The sequence below is a fragment of the Gossypium hirsutum genome, chromosome D08 (assembly GCF_007990345.1).
Source record: "Gossypium hirsutum isolate 1008001.06 chromosome D08, Gossypium_hirsutum_v2.1, whole genome shotgun sequence".
Classification (NCBI taxonomy): Eukaryota; Viridiplantae; Streptophyta; class Magnoliopsida; order Malvales; family Malvaceae; genus Gossypium; species Gossypium hirsutum.
In genome coordinates, this window is record NC_053444.1 from 47,710,087 (window position 1) to 47,736,850 (window position 26,764).

General features: G+C 31.8%; 1 protein-coding gene and 1 long non-coding RNA gene across 2 annotated transcripts; one reads left to right on the forward strand and one right to left on the reverse strand.

The window, feature by feature from the left end:
* Window positions 1-21,189: 21,189 nt before the first annotated feature.
* Window positions 21,190-24,791, forward strand: LOC107910549 (probable polygalacturonase). Its single transcript, XM_041098234.1, is given in 7 exon segments — window positions 21,190-21,753; window positions 22,381-22,698; window positions 23,001-23,121; window positions 23,199-23,373; window positions 23,519-23,589; window positions 23,680-23,904; window positions 23,907-24,791. Coding segments are annotated over 7 exon segments (1,398 nt in total). The 5' UTR covers window positions 21,190-21,735; the 3' UTR covers window positions 24,377-24,791.
* A 566-nt stretch (window positions 24,792-25,357) lies between these two features.
* On the reverse strand, window positions 25,358-26,247 carry LOC107910560 (uncharacterized). The gene is made up of 2 exons (XR_001687674.2): window positions 25,856-26,247; window positions 25,358-25,732 (listed from the first exon to the last, which is right to left on the reverse strand). It is a non-coding gene; the product is annotated as an uncharacterized lncRNA (long non-coding RNA).
* Window positions 26,248-26,764: the final 517 nt, after the last annotated feature.

A 26,764-nucleotide genomic window follows, 5' to 3' on the forward strand; every position in this document is an offset into this window, starting at 1 on the left:
CCTCCTACATAACCACTTGAACCAAATGCATCCTAACCTTTTACGGTTCTCCGTACATCATTGTGTGAACAGTCACCTAAGCCTCCAACCTCCTCTTATCCTCATCAATTTTGATATGATAAAATTTCGTAAAGCCTACATTTCAAAACCATGGAAGAAGACCATTTGCATGCCCGAAAACCCAACATTTACTCCATTTTGAACTGCTAAGTGGAAGAACTGTTATGCATCTACTCGTAGCTAAGAACAGTAGCTGGAGTTGGAAGAAGCTGATGGGATTGAAAACTGAAGCTTCCCAAAATTTTCAAAGTAAAACGTTGGCCTGTACAGGGAGAGAGAGATGTTGTGAGCAAAGCTCGACAGGAAATAAGGCCAAAAGCTAGTAAAGTGGGTTGGGGCAAGGTTATTTGGTGTTTTCTTTATGTTCCTAAGCATTCTTCAGTTTCCTAGGATTGGGGGATAATTATAGTTGGTTCATTTGCTTGTAGGATGTTCTTATTCAAACAGACTATGGGAAGAGGTGGTGCAGCTTTGCAATTTATAATGGGAGCCAAGGGTGGGTTGGAATGATGTTGTATATTGGATTTGAAGAGAGCGATAATAGGCAATTCAGATGTCAACAAACAAAGATCAGAACTGGAGCTGTTTGAATTGATGAAGGGAAGTGTGAGGGTGAAACTGTGTGTGACACAGAAATTAATAGAAATGATAACGTAAATAAGTGATTTTTTTTTAGTAGATCATTGCAACTAAAATGGTCTAAAATCTCACACCAGTAAAATAGGATGAGAAACATGAAAAATCCAAGATTAAAAGTTAGCAATTACCATATTTCAATGTAAAGCTAAATCCAAATCGCTTGCAACTATAATTGATAAAAGAGATGATGAAAACCAAGGAAAAAGAAAAATCTTTTTGCTTATATGTTGATTCAGGCCTGCAACTTTAGTTGCCGACAAGGTTGCTCTTTTATTCTTTCCCATCAAAAAACATGTATGCTACAACTTAGAATCATGTAAAAATTTCGTAATATTTGAAGACAAAGAGTCATTAAAAATATGTTTTTGCCTTCTTTTTCATCATCTTTTCTACCATGATTCAGGGAAAAAGACTTGTATCTAATTTCACATAAAATAATTAAATACATCTATTGCTGAGGTGGTAGGAAACACTTCTTCAGAAATGGTCCCAATGTAAGTAGGAATAAGCCCAAACGGTGGTATACATGGGCCTAGAATTACCTCATTTATTTACACCTACATCTAAGCTTATAACATATGAGCGCTTGAATTTCACACCTATTTTTAGATTAGGTTGGGTCCAAATTAGATTCTGAGTTTGGTAATTGTTTAGGTTATTGTTTCAACATTAATGTTTTAACTTTTTTTTTATCTAAATTAATCTTTAAACCTGATAATTATTCTCGTATTAAGACTTGAACTTGACAATAGTTATCGAAACCCCTAATTTTTTTTTTTACAAAAGAAATCTAATAATTGGAAGGAAAAAGATGGTGTATGATCAAATAAAGGAGTAAAGCAACAGGCAATTTTTGTACGGAAAAAAATTGAGGGTTCATTAATTAAGAAGATAGGTCCCATATAGTTAGGAAGTGGAATGATTGGAATAGGTTTCCAAAAGAGTAAGAATGCAAATTAGTATGATTAATGAAAAGCAAGCAAAGAGCAACATAACTAATAATCCTTGATATTCAGGAGTGAAATGGTACACAAATTAGGGATGGTGACCACCGCCCTTAATCAAATGTTCAGCCATGTATCATTACTCTTTTTAATCAATCATTGTTGTGGGAATGGGACTGATACGTGAGAGAAGTCAAAATTTATATAAATATGATATTAATTTTGTTTGAGTTAAAAAAGACAAGGGGAATTATTATTGATTTATAGTATAGAAATGGTCTCAGCTTCACATGAAAACCTATCATTTTGTCTTTACAGATTCTCTATTTACTTCAATGAAAACACACACTCTTTGGGTCAAAAGCAAAGAAGCTTGAACCTCAAGCTTACTTACTATATCTCCACCTCACCCGAAAGGTTAAAAGCAAAACAAAGAGTGGAAATGGTTTAAGAGCTGTAATCCTTGAGTGTGTATAAACTTCATCCATATAAATGATCCAATGGCTGAAGGTGAGTTTGTGCTAGTGTTGGTCTGAGATTTAAATTTTGGTTGTTCCTTTTAATGAAGATTCCTCTATTTATTAGGTACAGTATATTTCGCAGGTTCTCAATTACAGCCTGACAGCATCAAATGTTTTCTTTTTCCAGATGAAATTACACTCAAAAGAAGATTAAAGCATAAAGAAACCTTCAAATCTCATCATTCCCACAAAAAGCTTCCTCCAAATCATTTTACCCTTTTATTCTCCTACTAATACATTTACATTTACATCGTATTTTTGTTTAATCTTGAATTAATGTGACTGTATTTGTGTCAAAACACATTTAGTCTTATCTTGGATTGATTTTTTTTTGGATTAAAACACATTTAGTCTCAAGTTCAGTGAAAAATATGTTTAATCCTATGATTTCAGGAATGCCTCGTATTTGAAAACTTATTTCATGAATCCCTTGGGATCTTAGTTGTAAAATAATAACAGTTTTTAATTGGCAAAATCAACAACATTTATATTTTTTTTCAATTTATTCCTTATTATTTTTAGTTTTTAACGAAAACGTTAATTAAACCATTCATTTATTACCAATGTTAGTATAGCAACTTATATAACAATCTATATGTACTTCATATTGACATGACACTATTTATTTTATATGTCAGGTTAAAAATTAATTTAAAATAATAAAAAATATAAAAAAATTAGCATAAAGTATATGTGTATTGTCATGTGGGTTGCCATGTTTAAAACTTTAACATTTTAGTCAAATTTTTTTTGTGAAAAAAAAATTCATTCGTCTCTTTTTGAAATATTGATGGTCAAATTCGACTCTCTGTAAAAGATTGAGAGTCAAATTTAGCTCAAAAAAAGAATAACAACCAATTTGACAAAAGATATAAACATTAAGAGATAAATTTATCATTATACCCTTTTAAAAATAAATTTATAACCAATGAGGCATTGACTTAATGGTATGGTTAAGCTCACGAGAACTTTAAGGTCTCAGGTTTGAATCTTACACTGTGTAAATGTAAAATAATATCACTATAGAAATATGAAGTTAAAAAAAGAATAAAATATATAATTATGTTTCATATTACCATTTTCGGACATATGACACTTTCCACTTGAAGCACTTATTTACAATTTGAGTAAATTACTCTTTCCTTGCCTTTTAATTTCTTGAAGTTTTTTTTTATGTCTTTTGTTTAAAATTTTTGTTCATAATTTTTTTATATGTTAAATATAAAGTTGATTTTAAATAAATTATCTCTTTAATATTTTAGTATCTTACTTAATTGAATTAACTTTTAATGTTTTAATATTAAACTTAATGAATATTAAATTTTAAAATATAGTTTTAAAAAATATATTAATTATAATTATCAAAATAAATATATATATTCAAATATAATAAGAGTTACTTGCATTTAAGGAATAAAATATAAAATTAAAAAAATTGAACAATTTTAACATTAAAAAAAATTAATTTAACGATATATATAAATTAACATGTTAGGAGTTACTAATACTATTATTTAAATTATAATATATTAATATTAATATTCAAACCAATTTTTGTATTATTTTAATATTAAATACTTTTAAAATGAAATAATATTAATATAATCAATTCTAAATTATTTAAATATTTTTTAAAAAATATTTTGTAATTATGACATTTTTTCAATTTATTAATGATATTTTGAAAAAATTCATTAAAAATTTTAAACAAAATCTAATATTATAAATTGAATGCACATAACTGATCCATGCATTACAGAAAATACAAACTAGTTTACAACTAACGAGATCTTAGCATGATGGCCCAAGTTTTTCAATTCATATTTATTCGGCATATGTACTATCATATGTGGGTGTTGCATATATTTATCCTGGTTTAAGTTTGACAATATTTTAGTTATCAAGGAAATCGTGATTTATTATAACAGCCTGGTTTTCAATGATGTCAGAAACAATAGTTCGAGGTCACTAAATTCGGCGAGTAAGCTCGTAAATTTTATTATTTAATATTTGCGAGTCAAATATGGTTTAAAAAAATTGAATTAGTAATTTATGTCTTACAATGAATTATTAGATTCGAGTGATAAAACCCTAGTTCAAGTGGTTTTGAAAAATGAGGTATCGAGACCTCATTTCTATAAATCGAGCCGTAAATATTTTTATAAATATTTACGAGTGTCATTAAGGTAGTATTAAAGTTTTGTTAAAAATTTTTAATGTTTCGACAGTTAATTAATTAAAAAGGATTGAACTGAAAAAGGTACAAAACTTGCTAATTATAACAATAAAGTGACTAAATGGCTTGATTAATAAATAAATAAGGACCTAAACAGAAATTATGCCTAAATGAAAAGATGAGGCCGCATAACATGGAAAAAAAAGTCATTAATGGCAAAATTGTAATTGAATTGAAATTAAAATAAAATAAAGGTGAAATTAGAAAGTTTCTAGGTAATTCTTTATTCTTCTCCCAATTTTCGATTCAAAAACAGACATGGGAGAGCTCCTTGAGCTGGTTCTTCAATTTTGATGAATTTTTCGATTAGGGAATAATTTGTTGAAATAGTAAAAATACAAGGTTTGTTGTGAAATTATTGCAAAATTGGGCTGTATTGAATGCCATGAATATTTTGCTAGCATGGGTTTGCATTAAAAATGGTTAATTTGCATGATTTGGGCTTAGGGACTAAATTGAATAAAAGTATAATTTTAGGGGCAATTTTATAAAAATTTAAAAAATGACTAAATTGCATGAAATGAATCGTTTATTATTTAAATTAATAAATTGAATGAAATTATTAATTTACATCAAGATCGGGTGGAAAATCGAGGGAAATGAAAAATTATCAAAATGCCCATGAATCTTGATATTTCTACAATTTAGCCAAGTAAGTTCGTATGGTTAAACTTTCATAATTATTTTTTAATTTAGGAATGGTATAATATACTTATTTATATTTTATTGTTGAAATTAAGATTTTTGTAAAAGTATAAAAATTGAACTGAATGTTTAAAACGAGTAGAACGCATGATTGAGTACGATTGTTCTGTGGCAAAGAATGAATTGACGGATAAGACCATGGTTATACCATGGCAATGTTTAAATGTAAGACCATAGCTGGGCTATGACATTTTAATGAAAAGACCATAACTGAGTTATAGCACTACAAATGTAAGACCATGGTAGGGTCATGACAATGCATGTGCAAGACCATAGTTGAACTATGGCACAAAAAGAACGATGTACTCATGTCCATAAGTCGTTCTTCGATTCAATAAGAAATGGTAAGAGACTTACGTGATTGAATTGAAAGATTTAAAGATTATTATTGATATTGACATGAAGGAAGTGTATTTATTGATTATATTGTATTTGACAAGGAAATTATGTATGTTGAGACGAGTAATAAACTCAAGTGTGACATGTCGAGAAAATAAGTTTATCAAAGTTGAATTTATTCACCTTGTGAATTAATGAATATAGCTTCAAGAGTATTGTGATATCAATATTGGGTTATCTTTGATATGTATAGATTTCATAATTGAAATGAACTAATATGATTAAAGACTACACGAGCTTACTAAGCATTCATTGCTTACATATTTGTTTTTATTTACCCTACAGGTTATCGGAAGCTCAAACGGGTTGGAAGCTTATCGGAGTTTTATCACATTATCCATTGGTTCTATCAGTAATTTTGGATGATTTGATTCTGGTTATAGTGGCATGTATAAGTTAATTTGGCCAACGTTGGCTCATTAATGTTTTATTATATCTAGCTATAGGAATGACTTGCGATGAACATGTTTTGATGTGCATATAAGAGTCTATATCATGTTAGATGTGAGTGTTTGGTATAGTTGAATGGTGATAATCTTATAGATATATTAATACTTAGTACAAGTATGCATATATGTGAAGTTGGTCAATTTGATAAGTTTGAATGCTAGAGTATATGTGATGATAATATATGCATAAAACTTGGATTTAGTTTGATTAGAATGCTACGATATAGGTTGTTGATGTATAAAAGTGTTGAGTTAGGTTGATGACAAATGGGGTGAAAAATGTGGCTTGAAAATGACCTATTTTTGTCCACACGGGCAGAGACACGAGTGTGTGTCTCAACTGTGTGCCGTGTATCTTGGTCATGTGTCCCCTACATCTTTAAAATTTAAAACAGAATACTCAGGACTTTTCACACGGCCTGGCACACGAGCGTGTGACATGGTCGTGTGACCCTTGCACCTACACACGACCTAGTACACGAGCGTGTGAGTTGCCCGTGTGACCCAAGTCAGAGAGTTACACGGGTACAGACACGGGCTAGGACACGGCTTTCTGCCCTATTTCGAATTCCCACACGGCCTGTGACACGGGCATGTGTCCCCTGCACCTAGGAAAAAAATTGAAATTTCGTAAAAAATTCTCTGAGTACCCGGTTTAGTCTCGACTTGTTTCTAATACATGTTTTGGGTCTCGAGGACTCATATAAGGGACTTTATGAATAATATGAAATGTCTGTATTTAATCTGTTTATTTCGGTAATGCTCCGTAACCTTATTCCGACGATAGATACGAGTTAGGGGTGTTACATTTATAATGATTAATTTAATTATAATTATTAAGACGTATTATTTGTGATTGTACTTGTAATTTCAAAAAATAAATACTTATATGTATTAATTGAAAAACATATTATCTTTAACATGTGAATATGTTATAATATAATACAATTTATAGTTTAACTTAATAAGAATTAAAATGTTTTTATAACTTATTTTGATATATTTTACCCTCAACCAAAAATTTATTTTGATATATTTTGTACATTTTTATTTTAATATGTACAATTTATTTTTTCCATAAGTTGTATATATATTAATAAGGGTAAGCTACCTAGTTGGTCACCCAACTTTTTTGACGCTTTCATTTTGGTCACCCAAGTGTTAAATCTCTAACAATGGTTAATTGTATACGCCACATCATATTTGCACTTTCATTTTGGCCACTGAAAAAATATTTTTTTAACTATTGATTGGGAGGGGTAAAAAAATCAAGGATTAAAGTGAAAATGAGGTATAAACTAAAATAATACACAAAAATTATCAAATCGTACTTGTTTATCCCATTGTTGAAAACTCTAAAATTGAGTTTTGAAATATAAATTTTTAAATATTAAGATTCAAAATTATAATAACAAATTGGTTGACATTATTGTTGGGAATCAACCCGGTAAAGCAACGAACAAGTAAAAATAGCAAAAGAAATTGAGAAATTGAACACACGAATTTAACGTGGAAAAACCCCTCCAAAGAGGATAAAAAACCATAGGCAAAGATAATTTTATAATAATGGCAAAAGAACGAAGAGTACAAAAGATGGAGATAAAAACTAAACCCCGAAAACTTGAAAACAAAGAACCCTCAAAATGTAAACACAAAATTCTCTAAATGTGTTATGAGTTCTAATCTCTAATGGGTGTATTTTCTAAAGTTGTAAAAGAGTCTATTATAAGCTAAATTAATAGGTCAAATAATAATAAAATAATCTAAATTAATCAGAGTTTGATTGAAACAAATAAACAGAGTTTAACTAGAAGATTATTTCTCAAATTTGACTGAAATATGAGTCATACTTAACAATTATCAATGGGTAAAACTTTTCAACAATTTATTTAATTTGTTTTGAAATTATTTTAAAATATTATCAATGAAAATTATTGTCTTTAATAGTTGTCTACATAACCCAAATTTCTTTTGATTATTTGATCTTGAATCTCCTATTCTAAACTAAAAATAAAGAAAAATAATTGCAATTAATTAATTTTTTCTTCCATTCCTAACAAAACTCTTAATTTTTCATCATTTTTTACCCAAATGAAGAACAAGTAATTAATTAAATTTAGTATTATAGTAACAAAACGGTTGTGTTAACTCGATTAATCAACTCGAAATAGCCAAGAAAGGTTGAATTGGCTTGTTAAAAATTTTTGGTAGCTAAGAGAATAAATAGAGACAATGAACACGACGATATATAATGGTTCGACTCCAATTTCCTACTCCACTATCTTAGCTTTTCACAACTAAGAATTTTTCCAAATTCACTAATTTGACAACTTTTGAAGACAATGTTTAACCTTACAAACTCCCTTAAGTTTTCTACCTAAACATTAAGACAAAACCCTCTCAAAGAGTGAATACAAATAGCAAACTAAGAAGTAATCCTCACAAGATAAGAGTGTTTGCAGCACTAATACAAAAAGAAACACTTGAGTTAAATGAATACAGTGAAAGCTCACAAGTGTGTATAAAGAAAATTGTTGAGAACTAAAAGCACAATGTTGTTTTTTATTGATCTTTAAGTTTGATAATCTCTCTTGTTATTGTAGGGACTTTGAAAGATGATATTTATATCACTTAATTGATTTCTAACCGTTGTGGTTGTTGGAGAAATGAATAAAGCCACTGAGAATGAAATAACCAATGCATTTAATTTACTTGTAACCATGAGTATTTGTAACTACCCAATTTTTCAGTGGTGTCGAAAACAGTGGTTCGAGGCCACCAAATCTGGTGAATAAGTTTGTAAATATTATTATTTAATATTTACAAGTCAAATATGGTTTTAAAAAGGTTTTTTGAATTGGTAATTTATATTTTATAATGATTTATCAAGTTCGAGTGGTAAGACCCTAAACCAATTGGTTTTAGAAAGTGAGGTATTAGGAGCTGGTTTCTATAAACTGAGTCATAAATATTTTTATAAATATTTACGGAGTGTCATTAAGGTGATATTAAATTTTCGTTGAAAAATTTTAATGTTTCGATAGTTAATTAATTAAAAAGGACTAAATTGAAAAATGTGCAAAACTTGCTAATTATAATAATTAAGTGATTAAATGGCTTGATTAACAAATAAAGAAGGACTTAAGTAATAAATATACCTAAATTAAAGTGATGACGCGGCATATGAAGAGAAAATAATAAAATAAAGGGATGGAATGACAAAATGGTAATTTTGATGAAATTAAAACAAACAAATTGAATTCTAAAGTTTTCTATGCAATTCATCTTTAATTTCGGCTTAAACCGCCATAGGAGAGAGAGCTATAAGCTGGTTCTTCATTTTTTTGTTTCATTTGAGTTCAATTCTTACACGTTTCTTGTAATTTTTATGTTTTTGTGATCGTTACAATTAAGTTCAACTAAACCGTACCTTCGTTTTCAATTTTATTAAAATTTTGGAAATTTCCATTGATAAATATTATATGTTTTTGATGAATAAAATGGATTTAGAGCTTTGATTGTGTTGTGTGATGATTTTGTAAAGTGGTTTTTTAAATATTGATTTTAGGATTAAATTGTGAAAATGTTAAAATATTAGGGTTTGATAGTGAATTTTGGGTTTATAAGGGGCTGTATGAGGGCTTAGAATATTTGTATAGATTATTGATTGAGAAAATAAGTTAATTTGATAGATTAATAAATTATAGGATAAAATTGTAAAAATTGTAAAAGTTTGGGGGAATTGCATAAATTTAAAAAATAAAAGGGTATTAATTGTAAAAATGAATTGGAAATGAAATATATGCTAATAAATGAGTAATTTTGTATTCTAGATCACGATCCCGTAGATACTCGTGAAAAAAAATAGCGGAATAGCCCCTGGACTTCTGCAATTACTATAATTTAGTCCAGGTAAGTTCGTACGGTTAAAATTTAATATTTTGTATAAATAAATGAATGGTATTATACATTTATTCTATTGTTACATGAGCACAGACACGGGCTGAGACACGATAGTGTGTCCCTATTTCGAATACCCACAAGGCCTGAGACACGGGCATGTCTCGAGACACGGGCATGTCTCCTGACCGTGTGAGTCACACGGCCTAGCCACACGGCTGTGTGACCCCTGCAATGTTGAAAATTTTAAATATTTCTGAAAAATTCTCTGAGTTTCTGATTGAGTTCCAACTTGTTTCTAATATGTATTTCGAGTCTTAAGGGCTCGTTTAAGGGACAATATATATGATTTTTGATTGGTTTTGTTTTGAATATTAATATGTAATGCAATGTTTGAAATTTCTGTCTGATTGATCCGTAAACCCTAGTAATGCTTCGTAACCCTATTTTGGCGACGGATAAGGGTTAAGGGTGTTACATTTAGTGGTATTAGAGCCACGATTTAGTCAATTCTCGGATTGAACGTAGCGTGTGAAATGTCTAGAATTACATGCCATATAAATATGTGATAGTGTGATGAGTATGATCCGATCTAACCTTTGCTTTCTTATAGATTGTAAAGATGTCAAACGACTTTGATCGTGCTAATAATGATGAGGTTAACAGTAAAGTATCGACTTCTAAACATGGGACGAGTAGTAATGTCCCGATTCTTCTAGCTCAGGAACATGAACTTAAAATAATTTTCTTTGGATATATGAACCAATGGTTCAGTGAGTTTATGCAAGAAAAAAAATCTAGCTCAGCAACCTCCACCCCCTACTATACAACCTGTTCTGCCTCCAAGGTCACCTCCACCTCCTCCAGTGGTTGACCCTAATAAAAGTACTCTGATTGAGAAACTTAGAAAGTGTGGAGCTGAAGAATTTCGAGGCAGGTTAGAGGATGATCCAGTTAAAGTTGAGTACTGGCTTCAAAATATATTACGGGTTTTCGAAGAAATGGCTTGCTCTCTTGATGACTTTCTTAGATGTGTTATTTCGTTATTAAAAGAGGAAGCGTATAGTTGGTGGTCGACGATAGTAGCTGTGGTATCGAAGGAGAAAATTTCCTGAGAATTTCTCTAGACTGAGTTTAAATAGAAATATGTCAGAAAAAGGTATTTGGACAAGAAAAAGAGAGAATTTCTTGATTTAAGTTAGGGAAATAGATCGGTAGCTGAAAATGAAAAAGAATTTGTATATCTCAGTAAATATGCTCGAGAAATTGTACCTAGTGAAGAAGAAATGTGTATTCGGTTTGAAGATAGTCTGAATGATGAAATTAGAAAATGGAAGAAGTGTACAATTGTAAGATACAACGGGATAGACAGATTCGAGAATTTCACAAGAGAGGTTCTTCCAAGTCATTTTCGGCGTTACCGGTGAAAAAGACTAAAGATGATTTTAGCCAAGCTACTTCAGTGTCTGAACATTTGAATAAAAATAATGATTCAACATGATTTCAGAGTATCTACTAGACCAACTGATAGTGTGGGTAGTGTACAAAATACTCCGAAGCCTAAATGTAGATATTGGAGAAAATATCACATTGGCGAGTGTAGAAGTAAAACGAGAGCCTATTATAGATGTGGATCAATTGATCATTTTATTCATAATTGTCCTAAATTACCAAAAGATTATGAAGATTAGAAAGAAAAACAAATGTCTACCTCTAAGAAAAGTAGACGTTCGGGTAAGAATAGTGCTACCGGGACTACTCATTTAGGAATGAAAGACACTGTTGTTTAGACAGAGGCTAAAGCACTTGCTCGTACCTACGCCATTCGAGCTAGAGAGGAAGCTACTACTCCAGATGTGATTGCTGGTATATTCTATCTCTTTAATGTTACTGTGTATGTATTGATTGACTCTGGGTCCACTCATTTTTATATTTGCACTGCATTAATAACGAAAAGAAGTAGCATGTTGAATCTATTGATTATGATATTCCAGTTACTAATCCACTAGGTTAGAGTGTGATAGTTAATTTAGTTTGTCATAATTGTCCACTGAAAGTTAGGAGCTGTGAATTCCTTGCTGATTTGATGTTGTTACCATTTCGGGAATTTGATAATATCTTGGGTATGGATTGGTTATCTTTGTATGATGCTGTAGTAAACTGTAGACAGAAACGGATCAATTTGAAATGTTAGACAAGAGAGATGGTTTCAGTTAAGTCTGAGAATCTGAAAGATGTCGTTAGAATTATTTCAGCTTTTTTTGCTAAAAAATTGATACGAAAAAGTAGCGAAGCATTTCTAGCATATATCCTTGATACCCGAGATTCAGAATCAAAGCTAAATTAGTTACCAGTTGTTAGTGAGTTCGTTGATGTATTTCCTGAAGAGTTGTCAGGTTTACCTTTTGATCGTGAAGTTGAGTTTGTGATTTATTTGATTCTTAGAACTACACCAATATCAATATCACCGTACCATATGGCACCAGCTGAACTACAAGAATTGAAAGCACAATTGCAAGAGTTATTAGATCGAGGGTTTATTCGACCGAGCATGTCTCTCTGGGGGTGCACTTGTTTTGTTTGTGAAAAAAATACGGTTATTTAAGAAAGTGTATAGACTATAGACAATTGAACAGAGTCATAATAAAAAATAAATACCCTTTGCCACGTATTGACGATTTGTTTGATCAATTGAAAGGTGTCACAGTGTTCTCGAAGATAGACCTTAGATTCGGGTATTATCAATTGAAGGTTAAAGGCTGTGATGTAATGTGCCAAAGACTGCTTTCAAAACTTGTTACAGTCATTATGAGTTTTTGGTAATGTCATTTGGTTTAACTAATGCCCCTGTTGCTTTTATAGTTTAATGGATCGGATTTTTCAACCTCATTTGGATAGATTCGTTGTTGTGTTTATTAACGATATATTAATCTATTCCAAGACAGAATTCGAGCATGCACAATATTTGAGGATCGTACTACAGAATTTGAGAGAAAAGTAATTGTACGTAAAATTTAGTAAATGTGAATTTTGACTTCACGAGGTTGGATTTTTGGGTCACATAATATCAGCTGAAGGGATTCAAGTTGATCCGAGTAAAGTTTTTGTTGTGATAAATTGGAAAATTCTAAAAAATGTTTCAGAAATGCGAAGTTTTCTGGGTTTAGTAGGTTACTATCGACATTTGGTTAAAAAATTTTTGATTATTACTTCGCCAATGACCATATTATTACAGAAAAATGTTGATTTTGTTTGGTCTGATAAGTGGCAACAGAGTTTTGATCAGTTGAATAAAATATTGACGGAAGCCCCTGTCTTAACTCAATCTGATTCAGGAGTAGCGTATGTTGTTTATAATGATGTGTCTCTCAATAGGTTGGGTTGTGTATTGATGCAATCAGGAAATGTAGTAGCTTATGCTTCTCGACAATTAAAGTTGCATGAGAAGAATTATCCTACACATGATCTCAAGTTGGCTACGATTGTATTCACTTTGAATATTTGGAAACATTATTTATACGGCGAGAAATGTTAAGTGTTTATAGATCACAAAAGTTTAAAGTATTTGATGACTCAGAAAGAATTAAATTTGAGACAGAGACGGTGGTTAGAATTACTGAAAAATTACATAGAGTTTCGACATCCATTATATCAAATTGAGATCCGAGATTTACATCGAAATTTGGAGCAAAATTCATGAGGCTCTAGGCACTAAGCTTAGTTTCAACACAACATTTCCTCCTCAGACTGACGGGCATTCAGAATGAGTGATTCAAATCTGGAAGATATGTTGAGATGTTGTATACTCGAATTTGAAGGTAGTTGGGAAAAGTATCTGTCGTTAGCTGAATTTGCATATAATAACAGTTCTCAATCCAGTATAAAAATGGCACCATTTGAAGCTCTTTACGGGAGAAAATGTAAAACACCGTTGTATTAGTCTGAGTTGTGTGAATCCAAAATGGTGGGACTGGATTTGATCCGAGAAATTGAGGATAAAGTTCAGATTATCCGAGATAGTTTGAAAGCTGTATCTGATCGTCAGAAATTGTATGCGGATCTGAAGAGAAAAGATATAAAATTTGCTGTTGGTGATCGGGTATTCTTAAAAGTCTCTCGATGGAAGAAAGTGTTATGGTTCGGTAGGAAGAGAAAGTTGAGTCTGAGATTTATCGGACTGTATAAAATTGTTGAAAGAATTAGCCCTGTAGTTTATAGATTAGTTTTGCCCTCGGAACTCCAGAAAATTCATAATGTGTTACAGGTATCGATGCTGAGACGGAACATATCTGATCCTTTACATGTGATTCCTTATAGTAAGATTGAGCTGCATTCAAATTTGATGTATTTGGAGGAACCAGTGAGAATTTTAGCCTGAGAAGTCAAAAAATTGCGAAATAAACGAGTTTCGTTAGGAAAAGTATTTTGGCATTGTCATGGTTCGGAAGAAGCTACCTGGGAAACAAAAGAATCAATGAGATTCCAATATCCGAATCTATTTTCAGGTAACAATTTTGAGGACGAAATTTCCTAAGGGGGAGAGTTGTAACAGCCCGATTTTTTAGTGGCGTAGGAAATAATGGTTCGAGGCCACCAAATTAGGTGAATAAGTTTTTAAATATTATTATTTAATATTTACAAGTCAAATATAGTTTTAAAAAGGTTTTTGAATTGGTAATTTATATTTTATAATGATTTATTAGGTTCAAGTGGTAAGACCCTAGGTTAAGTGATTTTAGAAAGTGAGGTATCGAGGCCTCGTTTCTATAAACCGAGTCGTAAATATTTACGGAGTGTCATTAAGGTGGTATTAAAGTTTTATTGAAAAATTTTAACGTTTCGATAGTTAATTAATTAAAAATGACTAAATTGAAAAAGATGTAAAACTTGCTAATTATAATAATTAAGTAATTTTGGCTTGATTAATAAATAAAGAATGACTTAAGTAATAAATATACCTAAATTAAAGTGATAAGGCGGCATATGAAGAGAAAATAATAAAATAAAGTGATGGAATGGCAAAATGGTAATTTTGATGAAATTAAAACAAAAAAATTGAATTTTAAAGTTTTCTATGCAATTCCTCTTCAATTTCGGCTTAAACCGCCATAGGAGAGAGAGATTTAAGCCGGTTCTTCATTTTTTTGTTTCATGTGAGTTCAATTCTTACACGTTTCTTGTAATTTTTATGTTTTTGAGATCGTTACAATTAGGTCTAACTAAACCGTACCTTCGGTTTTTATTTTATTAAAATTTTTGGAAGTTGCAATTGATAAATATTAGATTTTTTTTATGAATAACATGGATTTAGGCTTTGATTGTGTTATATTATGATTTTGTAAAGTGATTTTGTTAAACATTGTTTTTATGATTAAATTGTGAAAAGGTTAAAATATTAGGGTTTGATAGTGAATTTTGGGTTTATTAGGGGCTGTATAAGGGCTTAGAATATTCAGATAGATTATTTATTGATAAAATAAGTTAATTTGATAGATAATAAATTAAAGGATTAAATTGTAAAAATTGTAAAATTTTAGGGTAATTGCATAATTTTAAAAAATAAAAGGGTATTAACTGTAAAAATAAATTGGAAATGAAATATATGCTAATAAATGAGTAATTTTATATTCTAGATCAAGATTCCATAGATACTCGTGAAAAAGGAAAAATAACAGAGTAGTCCCTAAACTTCTGTAATTACTACAATTTAGTCCAGGTAAGTTCGTACAGTTAAAATTTAATATTTTGTATAAATTAATGAATGGTATTATGCATTTGTTCTATTGTTAGAAATGAATTATTGTTGGAATTATAATATTGAATTAGATATTTGGTTTGAATTGAATGCAAGATTTGAGTACATTCGTAATTGGTGTATGATGATATTGGAGGGAGACACCGACATTATTTCCAAGTAAATCGGGGTTCAGCATTTGTTGCAAATTCTCGTGTTTTACTTTCTGTTTGGCGTAATTGGTGGATTAGCTCTTATGAGCTTCTGTTCAGCTCCTACAAGCTTCCGTTCAACTCTTATGAGCTTCTGTTCAACTTTCGAGCTTCTATTGGCATATTCCGATGGGCTAGCTCTGATGAGCTTCTGTTGACGATGTACTCTTATCCGTAAGTTGTTCTTCGAATGGAGAAATCTCAATAAGGTGATTTATTTATTAAATTTGAAAGACATGTTATTTATTTTTATATTGATCTGAATACGGATGTATTTATCGATTGAAGTTGTAAATGACAGGGAATTGTCATGGATGATTTTTTTTAATACCTAAATTATTATAGTTAGTTCGGTAAGATTTTTTTTGTTTAACCTGTCGCACTTACTAAGCTTCATTAAGGTTAATTGTATTGTTTAATGTCTTTGTAGATTTTGGGAAGGTTGGGTGATTTGATTAGCACTCAAGTCACATTATTCAACTTATCTCGGTAGTTTTTGAAATGTTAAATATGGTTTATACGGCATGTATAGGCTTTTGCACGGTCTTGGTCAAAGTTTAACTTATGTAAATATTATGATTAATACTTTGTTTATATAACCAACTTACATATTGGTATGAGGATTAGGTATAATTGTGATGTTAGTATAAGTGATATATGTATGTAAGTATTTGAATTATAGTGAACTTTGGTAACTTGGTTAGATAAATTAATTAGGTAAGTTTGGATACTTGGTTATCATATTTTTAAGTTGTCATTTGAGGTGCTTAAAGGCATATTGGTTGTATGTAGTGATAATACATGTTTAAGACTTGATTTTAGCTTTTGTTGAATCTTTTGTTATGGCTTGTTGATGTGCCATTTGTTGAAGTTAGGTTGGTGTCAATTTGAGTGAGAAATGTGGCTTAGAAAATGGTCTATTTTCATCCACATGGGTAGAGACATGGGCGTGTGTCTCAGCCGTGTGTAACGCACGGTCAAGTGAAACAGCCATGTGTAACGCATGGCCAAGTGAAATAGCCGTGTGTCCCCTATATCTTTTTAAGAATGCAAGTCAGTATGCTCACACGGCCTAGCACACGGGCGTGTGACTTGGCCGTGTGACCCAAGTTAGAGAGTTACACGAGCACGGACACGGGTTGAGACACGGTCATGTGTCTCTATTTCGAATGCCCACACGGCCTGAGACACGGATATGATTCCTGAATTTGTGAGTTACAAAGCCTAGCCGCACGGCCGTGTGACCCCTACAGTGTTGAAAATTTTAAATATTTCTGAAAAATTCTCTGAGTTTCCAGTTTAGTCTCGACTTGTTTCTAATATGTATTTCAGTTCTTGAGGGCTCGTTTAAGGGACAATATATAAGATTTTTGATTGGTTTTATTATGGATATTGATATGTAATGAAACGTTTGAAATTTCTGTCTGATTGATATTGATATGTAATGAAACGTTTGAAATTTCTGTCTGATTGATCTGTAAACCCCAGTAATGCTCTGTAACCTTATTTCGGCGATGGACTTGGGTTAGGGGTGTTACAGTATTGATACTTGCTAACAAAGTATTGATATTTTTAGCATTCAATGCAAAATTCAATGATCGTTGGAGCTAGAAAATTCGATACTAGTAAACTTTTATTGATACCACATGAAAAATATAGATACTGGATCGGTACTTGGCTAAAATTCTTGAGAACTGTAATGTCAATTTGGTATGGATTTTTGAAGAGATATCGATATTTTAGAAACTATCAATATAGGCCATAAAGTGTACTTTTTCAAAACAATTTTAATTTGATTGAAAATGTTTAACTCGATTGAAATCATTTTAACTTGATTAAAAGTTGATTCAAAGAGTTTTCTAAGAGTTCAAAATAGTAAATTCAAAATTATATCTCTTAGACATCATTTGAAAATACAATTTTGCCAATTTTGTCAACTTTACCTTTTATTCAAGAACATTTTAATTTATTATATCAAAACACATTATCAAATAATGCTTGGTATAACAGGTTGACATTATCAATGGTTAAAATTTTTTCAACAATTTATTCAATTTATTTTGATGATTTAAAATTTAAAATATTAACATTAAAAAAAAGAGAAATTTAGAATTTCAGCAATGAGATAAATAAGTACAATTTGACAATTTTTGTTTATTCTTTTAGTTTCTATCGCTTTTTCACTTTAATTCTTGATTTTTTTACTCCAATCAATACTTAAAAAATATTTTTTGGGTGACCAAAATGAAAGTGACTTAAAAGTTAGGTGACCAAAATGAAAGTATAAACATGATGTGGCGTGTTCAATTAACTTACGTTAGAGATTTAATGCTTATGTGACTAAAATGAAAGCACCCTAAAAGTTAGGTGACCAAAATGAAAACACCCTAAAAGTTGGGTGATCAACTAGGTAGTTTACCCTATTAATTATGTTGTTAATTGGGTTTGTGTCACAAGTCAACCGACACTACCTCACGATTGAGGCAACACCATGATAAACAATTGTAATGCATTTGGTATTGTTAATATGATGTATTTATATGCTTAAATTTTGTTTTACTCACAATTTAATCTAATTTTTTTTTATTTTTATATTGTACATATTTCATGTGTCATCACAATTAATTAGTTTTAAAGTATACGTTTCATTATTTATTGCATGTTAGTTTTAAACACATATTTGTGTTCTAAATTTGTGGTTTCCACATGCATACGCATGTGATAAGATTTCTAGTATCTATTCTATTATTTAACCCCTTATTGAGTTGGTGTCACAAGTCAATCTGGCACCAACTTGATTAGAGAAATTACAAAAATATCTTTTTGTAATTAAAATAAGTTATATTATTTGAGGGTACTTTAGTTTTTTTAACAACCAATGAAAATAAAAAAAATGCATGTAACAGGATTTGAGCCCACCAATTGGATTGGTAAAATTTTAAATTTATTGCTCAAACAAAGCTTCATTTTTATGTGTTTTATACATTTTCATTTTAACATGTATAATTTATTATCTCCATAAGTTGTATATATATATATATATATATTAATAATGTTGTTAATTAAATTGGTGCCACAAGTCAACTCGACACTAACTCATGAATAATGACAACATTTAATGAACAATTGTAGTGCATTTAGTATTGTTAATCTGAAGTATTTATGTTTTTAAATTTTGTTTACTTACAATTTAATCTATTTTTATTTAAATGTCATACATATTTCATGTGCTATTATGATTAATAATTTCAAACTATATGTTTCATTATTTATTACATGTTATTTTTAAACATACATCTATGTTCTAAATCTATAATTTTCATACGTATATGCCCACAATAAAATTTATCCCTCTAATTAAAATTCATTTAATAAATAAATTTTAGGGGTTAATATATTTTTCATCAAATTTTAGAGGAATAAGTGAATATTTGTTTTATCAAAGCTAGAGGGTTTGAATACACTAGGAAAATCCGGTGAAGGACATAATGAATTGTGAATATTTTAAAAAATAAATCATGATGTATTTTTGGCACCAAAAACATCATGCTCTTGAATGTACATCAAGTATGTTAAGCAATGGAGTTAATTGCATGTTTTGTTGTTTTGGAAAGAAAAATAACCCAAATTCATTATTGCTAACAACTATGATTATGGTAAAGTTACATCTTGAAACACCAAGTAGGGATGAATGATGCGTAATCAAATTCATTGGTGAATGGCAAGCTACAATCACCATCAATATCTTTGTTTTAATACCATTCTAATTCTACTTAATATCTTACAAATGTTTTAGTCGGTCTTATGATTTCAATCTCATTATATGTTTTATGAATTGCAACCACTAAATAAATATATTCTTCAACTTCATATTTATATCTTACATTACAATTGTACAAATTCAGATGCCACGTGGGGAGGCTGCATGTTCACACTGACACTGGAAATAAAAAAAGCTCAATTTCTTATTTTACTCCTTATACTATATTCAAATTTGAGATTTAATTTCTATATTTTAATTTGATATAACCGAGTCTTTCTATTTTTATTCGCGTTACTCATTAGTTTAGTCCAAATAGCCAACACTAATGCTAACTCAAAATTATTTTTAAACCACCGTTCCAACTTATCACAATAACATAAGTCTTTTTTATGGAAAGAGATATTTTGATGCCATCATTTTGATTAGAATAGATAACATCTTCATTTGGGATAAATAATGACATTATTAGAGAGAGAAAGTTTTGTGAAATTAAAAGTAAAGGATTAAATTCCTAATTTAAACATAGGACAAGGACCAAATCCAAATTAACCAAAAATTGAAAACAGATCAAGAGTTTTGGTTGAGATGGTCATTGGATACCTGACTTTGTGAACTTTATTTTCCTTATTACATTGTTACACTGTGATTAAGACTTTCCTTTGTTCTCTCTCTTCTTGTCCTTCCCTGTGACTTTGTCCCCTTCTTTAAGGACAATTTTTCTTAGTTTTTTTTCCCTCAAATCACTGTTAGTATTTAGTACCTATTACCTTCTTCAAACCCATGAGAAGATTAGCAATAGAAATGCTTACAAAATCATTTTATAATTAAGTAGTCTCATATGGACACTGGTCTGCTCACTCACTTTAAAACTGTTGTCCTCTATTTCTTTTTTTGAATTACAATAATATGATAAAGTCTAAGCAATAAATATAATTAACGTGACTCGAATTTATATCATACTTGGAATGTGATAAACATCCTTAACCATCATGTCATCACTCTAATCTTTTATGGTTGTTTTGTTGAAGTTAAAGTACAAAAATCAGGACCGGGATTCTTGTCTTCTGTTTTTCTTAATATATTAGAAAAATAAAGGAAAATTTAATGTAATAATCATGATGTTTGATGAGGGTTTTAGTAATTACTTGTCTGTAAATTAAGTAAATTAGAAAGCAAGGAAAAAAAAAGAAATAATTCAGACATTGAGGAAATGTTTCCCATGAAAAATTGTCCTAAAAAGAAAAAAGAAAATAAAAGAAGCCATGAGATGGGGGGGTTTAGGGCATAATAATGGCCATTCAAATGGAGTTGGTTTAAGGTTTCCCTTTAGGGGTATCAAACCCTGACTCATGCAAGAGGAGGGGTGGTCCCTGCTTCCAAAGCCAGTGGCAGTAACCGGCCCTCACCAAGCAACCGCCCACTGGTTTGAAACCGCTCGCCTACTATAGAACTTGTAGGTTCCACACTCATAGCCTATTTGGGTCAATCTAGCAAAGCCAAGTGTTTACATTAAAGAAAATTTTGACCCACCTCCCCCTTTTTTATGTTTTGTTTATTTAACAATGAACTTGGGATCAGTGATTCCAAGGACCATGTTCTGTCAGTGACCAAAAAAATAAAAAAGCTAACATAAACACAAACAATTTGGACAAAGCAAACGACACCCTTGCTTTTGTAATTTGATTGCTAATTTCCCAGGAATTAACGAATATATCCCTTCCCACAGTCACATTTAGAATCTTTATTGATGGAACATAAAAGAGACATTTTATTTTAAGGATAGGTCAGTATCTGAGTTCTAACAGGAAACGACTTTCTTTCATGTTTTTTAAAACAGAAACCATTTTCTGGATAATGCTTTGTGTTTACAGCAAGAAAGATACACAGAGAGACAAGTATTGGAGCAAGTGAAGAGATTAGAGGACCCTACTGCTTAATTTTTGGCGGGCAGCAACGGTCACTTTCAATGATTTCTCTTTGGTGATGTTTTTTTTTTTTCTCTCAATGACCCAACTAAGCCTTATTGCTAGATAGCATAGCTAGAGAAAGAGGACCTTATTCTCCTTCCATAGAGAGAAAAAAAGAAAAAGTCTTTCCTCTTCTTCCAATTGTCTACCTTGGGGTGTCTTCTTAGTTGGTTGGGCTGAAAGGGAAATTTGCAGATCTCATTCATATGAAGAGATCTTTCAGTGTAAGTTGTTTGATCGTTGCCTTTTCCTTTCTGACTTTCTATTTTGTTGTTTTGAGATTTTTTTCTTTTACTTTTGTCTTGTCTGAATGAGTCTTTAACTATTAATATATTCCTAGTCTTTCTGGTACAACACAAAGTTGTTGGTGTTTGAACAAGATCTGAAGAAATTGTTCAAAATGTGTTATGGCAGGACAGTGTGATTCATCTACATTCTTTTGTACACGTTACAAAATTTTATTTAAGGCAATGGCTGGGATCTAAACGAGCAAAATTGTTCTTGTTTTTTAGCTTTCATGGAGTGTTGTAGGCAACTAGTTGTGGTGAGCAAATGCAATTTGCTTCTTCCCTTTTTGATTGGCTGTGGTTTCTCTTAGCCAAGTTAGCCCTTTTTTTTAGTAAAATGAAGTTCAATTGCTTACTTTGATGTCAATCTGCTAGTTTTATGCCATAAAATGTGTGACTCACTTGTTGTCCATGACTCGACTGATAAAGTTATTGCATGTTTCTTATTTCCTATTTTCAGGCTTCTTTTGGTTCTCTTTGATGTTAATATGGCTTTCATTTTCTTTTGTTACTTATTAGCTAATTTGCCCATTCATGATCAATTCTGAAAATCTTTCATTTCAGCTGGTGGATGTGCTACTGGTACTTGCATTTTGCGGTCATATTGCATGGACTGTCAAGGCCAGCTCAGAATGCAAACAGGCTCTCTCACGGGAGATTCGGCCCCACAGTGTCGCTATTACCGAATTTGGTGCAGTCGGAGATGGTGTCACTCTCAATACCAAAGCATTTCAGAATGCCATCTTCTACCTCAATTCATTTTCTGACAAAGGTGGGGCCAAACTTTTTATCCCAGCTGGCCGGTGGTTGACAGGAAGCTTTGATCTCATCAGTCACCTAACTTTGTGGTTAGATAAGGATGCAGTGATTCTTGGATCAGATGTAAGTCATTACCAACTTACTTCAAAGAGAACATTTACTCATAAGAAGTGATAAAAAGGACATCGTATCTAGAAATGTTGTTGCGTATGGGATTTAATCTGTTGTCACAATGGTTGATGATGGAGAATACGCATTCTAGCTAGTTATAAGCAAATCAATGTTTATATGTGAACATACTAATTCAATACTGCGAGAATGGCATCTCATTTTTTATCATTGATGCTTCGTTGCTTGTCTATGCCCCAAATTCAACTGAGCATACCACCCTAGATGCTTTCTCATCACATAGTATATTGTTTCAGAATCCTGATGATTGGCCAGTTGTTGATCCTCTGCCTTCCTATGGCCGAGGTGTGGAGTTACCTGGTGGAAGGCATCGAAGCCTTATATATGGTCGCAATTTGACTGATGTAATCATAACAGGTTAGTAACATGGATGAAAAATCATGTTCCATGAGCATTTGGTTTTCTTTCATTGATGCCATGGGTTCTTCATGCAGGAGATAATGGAACTATTGATGGACAAGGCAGTGTTTGGTGGAACTGGTTTAAGCGTAAAACTCTGGACTATACTCGGCCCCATCTGGTGGAGTTGATGAACTCAACTGGGGTTGTCATCTCAAACTTGACTTTCTTGAACTCTCCCTTTTGGACCATCCACCCAGTCTACTGCAGGTTTGTGGCCTCCTATAATATTAGCAATGCCCTTTCTTGAATGTTGCTGTTAAATTGTTTAGGTTACCATTTTTTATAGCAGAACTTTCATGAGTGAAAGCATTTTATCAATTAAATTGAGATTCTTTTTTTTCTTGATGAACAGCCATGTTATAGTCCAGAATGTCACAATCCTGGCTCCTCCGGATTCACCAAACACGGATGGAATCAATCCAGGTGAGTTTTATATCTGGATTCACCAACATTCTTATTTCTATTTTTTCCATGTTTTAAAGTCAAGCTCTTGCCTTGTTTGAATGCATTCAGATTCTTCGAATGATGTTTGCATAGAAGACTGTTACATTAGCACCGGTGATGATCTAATTGCCATCAAAAGTGGGTGGGATGAGTATGGCATTTCATTTGCTCGCCCCAGCACAAATATTATAATCCGCCGGCTTATTGGACACAATCGAAATGGCTCTGGGATAGCAATTGGAAGTGAAATGTCAGGAGGTGTTTCAGAAGTTTATGCAGAAAACCTGTATTTTTTTATTCAAGCACGGCTATCACTATAAAGACTGCTCGTGGAAGGGGTGGATATGTGAGAAATATCTATATATTAAATGTTACCTTGGTTGGTGTAGACACAGCTATAAGGTTCGATAGTACTTTCTCTCCGCATCCGGATGACTTTTACGATCCAAATGCTCTCCCTGTGATAGAAAGGATTACAATTAAAGATGTCATCGGAAATAACATAAAAGTTGCAGGCCTCCTCAAAGGCATAGAAGGGGACACTTTTCATCATGTTTGCTTATTAAACATTGCTTTGACTGTAACGTCAGGGTCTCCATGGAACTGCTCATATATTCAAGGATACTCTGCCATGGTTTCCCCAGAAACTTGTGAACCTCTCAAGGAAAGTATCTACCCCAACCATTCTTCAGATTGCTACCATCTATCCAATCATTTGCGGAGTTCAGGTAATCAAAACAAAGGTTCTTGGTTACATTCTTGGTAAATAGTGGGTAACATATCATTCGTTTTACCCTGAAATCCACCCTTTGTCATGATTTTTTTTCCAAGTGGGAATTTTGATTCTTGCCATTTCCCAAGCACAACAGCAGCCTCATCACCAATGATGCCTGGCATTAAGGAGTTGATTTGAGTAGCGGTATATGTGGTTGTTGACTTGTGAGAAGATGTTTTTGAGAGTTTTATTTTATTTTATTTTATTTTTTGTAATTTTGTGTGCAGTAACAAATAATTGAGTGATTTGTCAGAAAAATGAAAATAGAGGAGTTTGTATTTGAACGGCTTTCTTTTTTATGGTTTGTTATAATCGGAAATGCCAACAGATTAAATCTGGGCATGTTACCTAGAGAAAATGTTATTTGAAAGCTAAATGAAAAATAGACACACACACAAGTTTTACCTATGCGGCCTAATGCTTGAGTTGCCTTAATGTGACTGATATATTCCATCCAGGCTGTTTCCCGAAGAGTTGTAATTTTTGTTTGAAGTTGATGCCTCTCTATAGCTTGGTGGATCAAAAGTGGGGTCGGCCTTGGAGTCTGGTTTTTTTGCAAAACAATGGTGAACTTAGAGCTGCTGTAGACGCTCTCCAATAATTAAATGAGTGTTTGATCAAATAGTGGTGACAAATGAGAGATCATACGTTGAGTTTTAGTATATATATTCAAACTTTAGCCTGTCCGTTGATTGTTAAGATCTAATAATTGGCCAGTGATTGGCAGATGCAATGTGTCCTATTTGCTAAAATCGTTAGCAGCTCATGTGCATAGTTTCATGAGCTATGTAGAAGCTTCTTCGCTTATTAGGAGAATGCTCCATGTGGTGTTATCATTTTAGCAGATAGGATTTTTAGTTGATTGAAGGATATCTATGGCAACTTCCCAAGGGAGATCCTACATCAATGACTTGATAGTTCCAATTTGCAAGATTCTTTTCATCGATGCATATGCAAAGAGTTATATGCAAGTTCTTCAACTGTATTTGTATTTATCAAGTCTGTCTTTGTTTGTGTTGGACAACGTACTAGGATTCATTCTACCAAACATGACATAAATTTTATTCACCAACCATTTCTTTTCCAGGTAACAATTAGCACCAACAATGCCGATATCGAGCCAACAGACCCTGAGCCACAAAACAAGGATTCAGCAGTAAAGGACATCAAATCTTACGTAGCACTACATAGTTTGTTTGTTGAAGATTAAAATGAGTAGTAACACGAAAAAGGACCATAACTAACTTCACAATATCTTTCACTTCAAGATGATATGACGATGGCGGCATGGATGCTTCCTGGCACAACTGCCACGGACGAGAGCAATATATTTACCCAGAATTTGGCCTGTAATTCACACACAACCACCAAATGGAGAGTCAGCTCTTAATTACTCTCCCCGGCCATCTCTGTCCTAACTCAACATACTTAAACACAAAGCGCGTAAAATAGAAAGGAGAGACGACTCACCGTGCAACCTTTTTCCTTTTTATATATCGCAACTGGGGGCAGAAAGATTGCGAGCATAACGTCGAGAAAGCCGGTTTCTTGATTCTCAGCATCGGCTTTCGCGGGGGTTTCATGTTTGCAGCTAAAGCATCCGCATTTGACACAGATACACATGTTTGATTGATGTTAAATATGTTGCTAAAGGCTGGGGTGGTTTGATAAGGATGATGGAGTCTATCTCCACTTATATAGAACCCTACACATTTGTATACTTATATGGAAACAGTTTACATTTCAATCAAAAATCATAAAGAGAGAATCAAATTAGTGGGTGATTGCTGTTTACAACATAAGCTTGTATCACGTGAATGGAATGAGTTCATAAGTGACATTGGCAAAGCTCTTCTCACCTTGCTGCTTTCATATATTCATTACTACTTTATACTATACCAAGTCTTTTATCTCTTTAAAATATTTGTTTTTAATACTTATCTCCCAAGTATACATATAGAGATATAATTATTTACATATATAAAAAGAATAATATTACTAATTGATTAGTATTGTTATTGTTATTCGTGCTGCACAAGATGCATTCAAGCGTATTTTATTCTTTTATTTATAAGTTAAGAAATAATTATAAGTAATTTTATGTATTGTATAAAAAAAATATAAATATAAGTTTAATTTTTTTAATCATTTTATGGGAATGCATTAAGCAAATTGGTTATGATTGATTAAATGTTGCCTAGAACACTTGAAAATGGATAATAGTATAATATTATAAAACTCTTGGTCTAGAGTTTAGGGGTGAGCGTCCGATTGAATCGAGTCAAATCAAGTGAAAATTTTTTAACTTAATCGAGTTCATTAGTCCTATTTTATCATCCTAACTCAAATTAAATTCTTTTCGAATCGAGTCGAATCAAG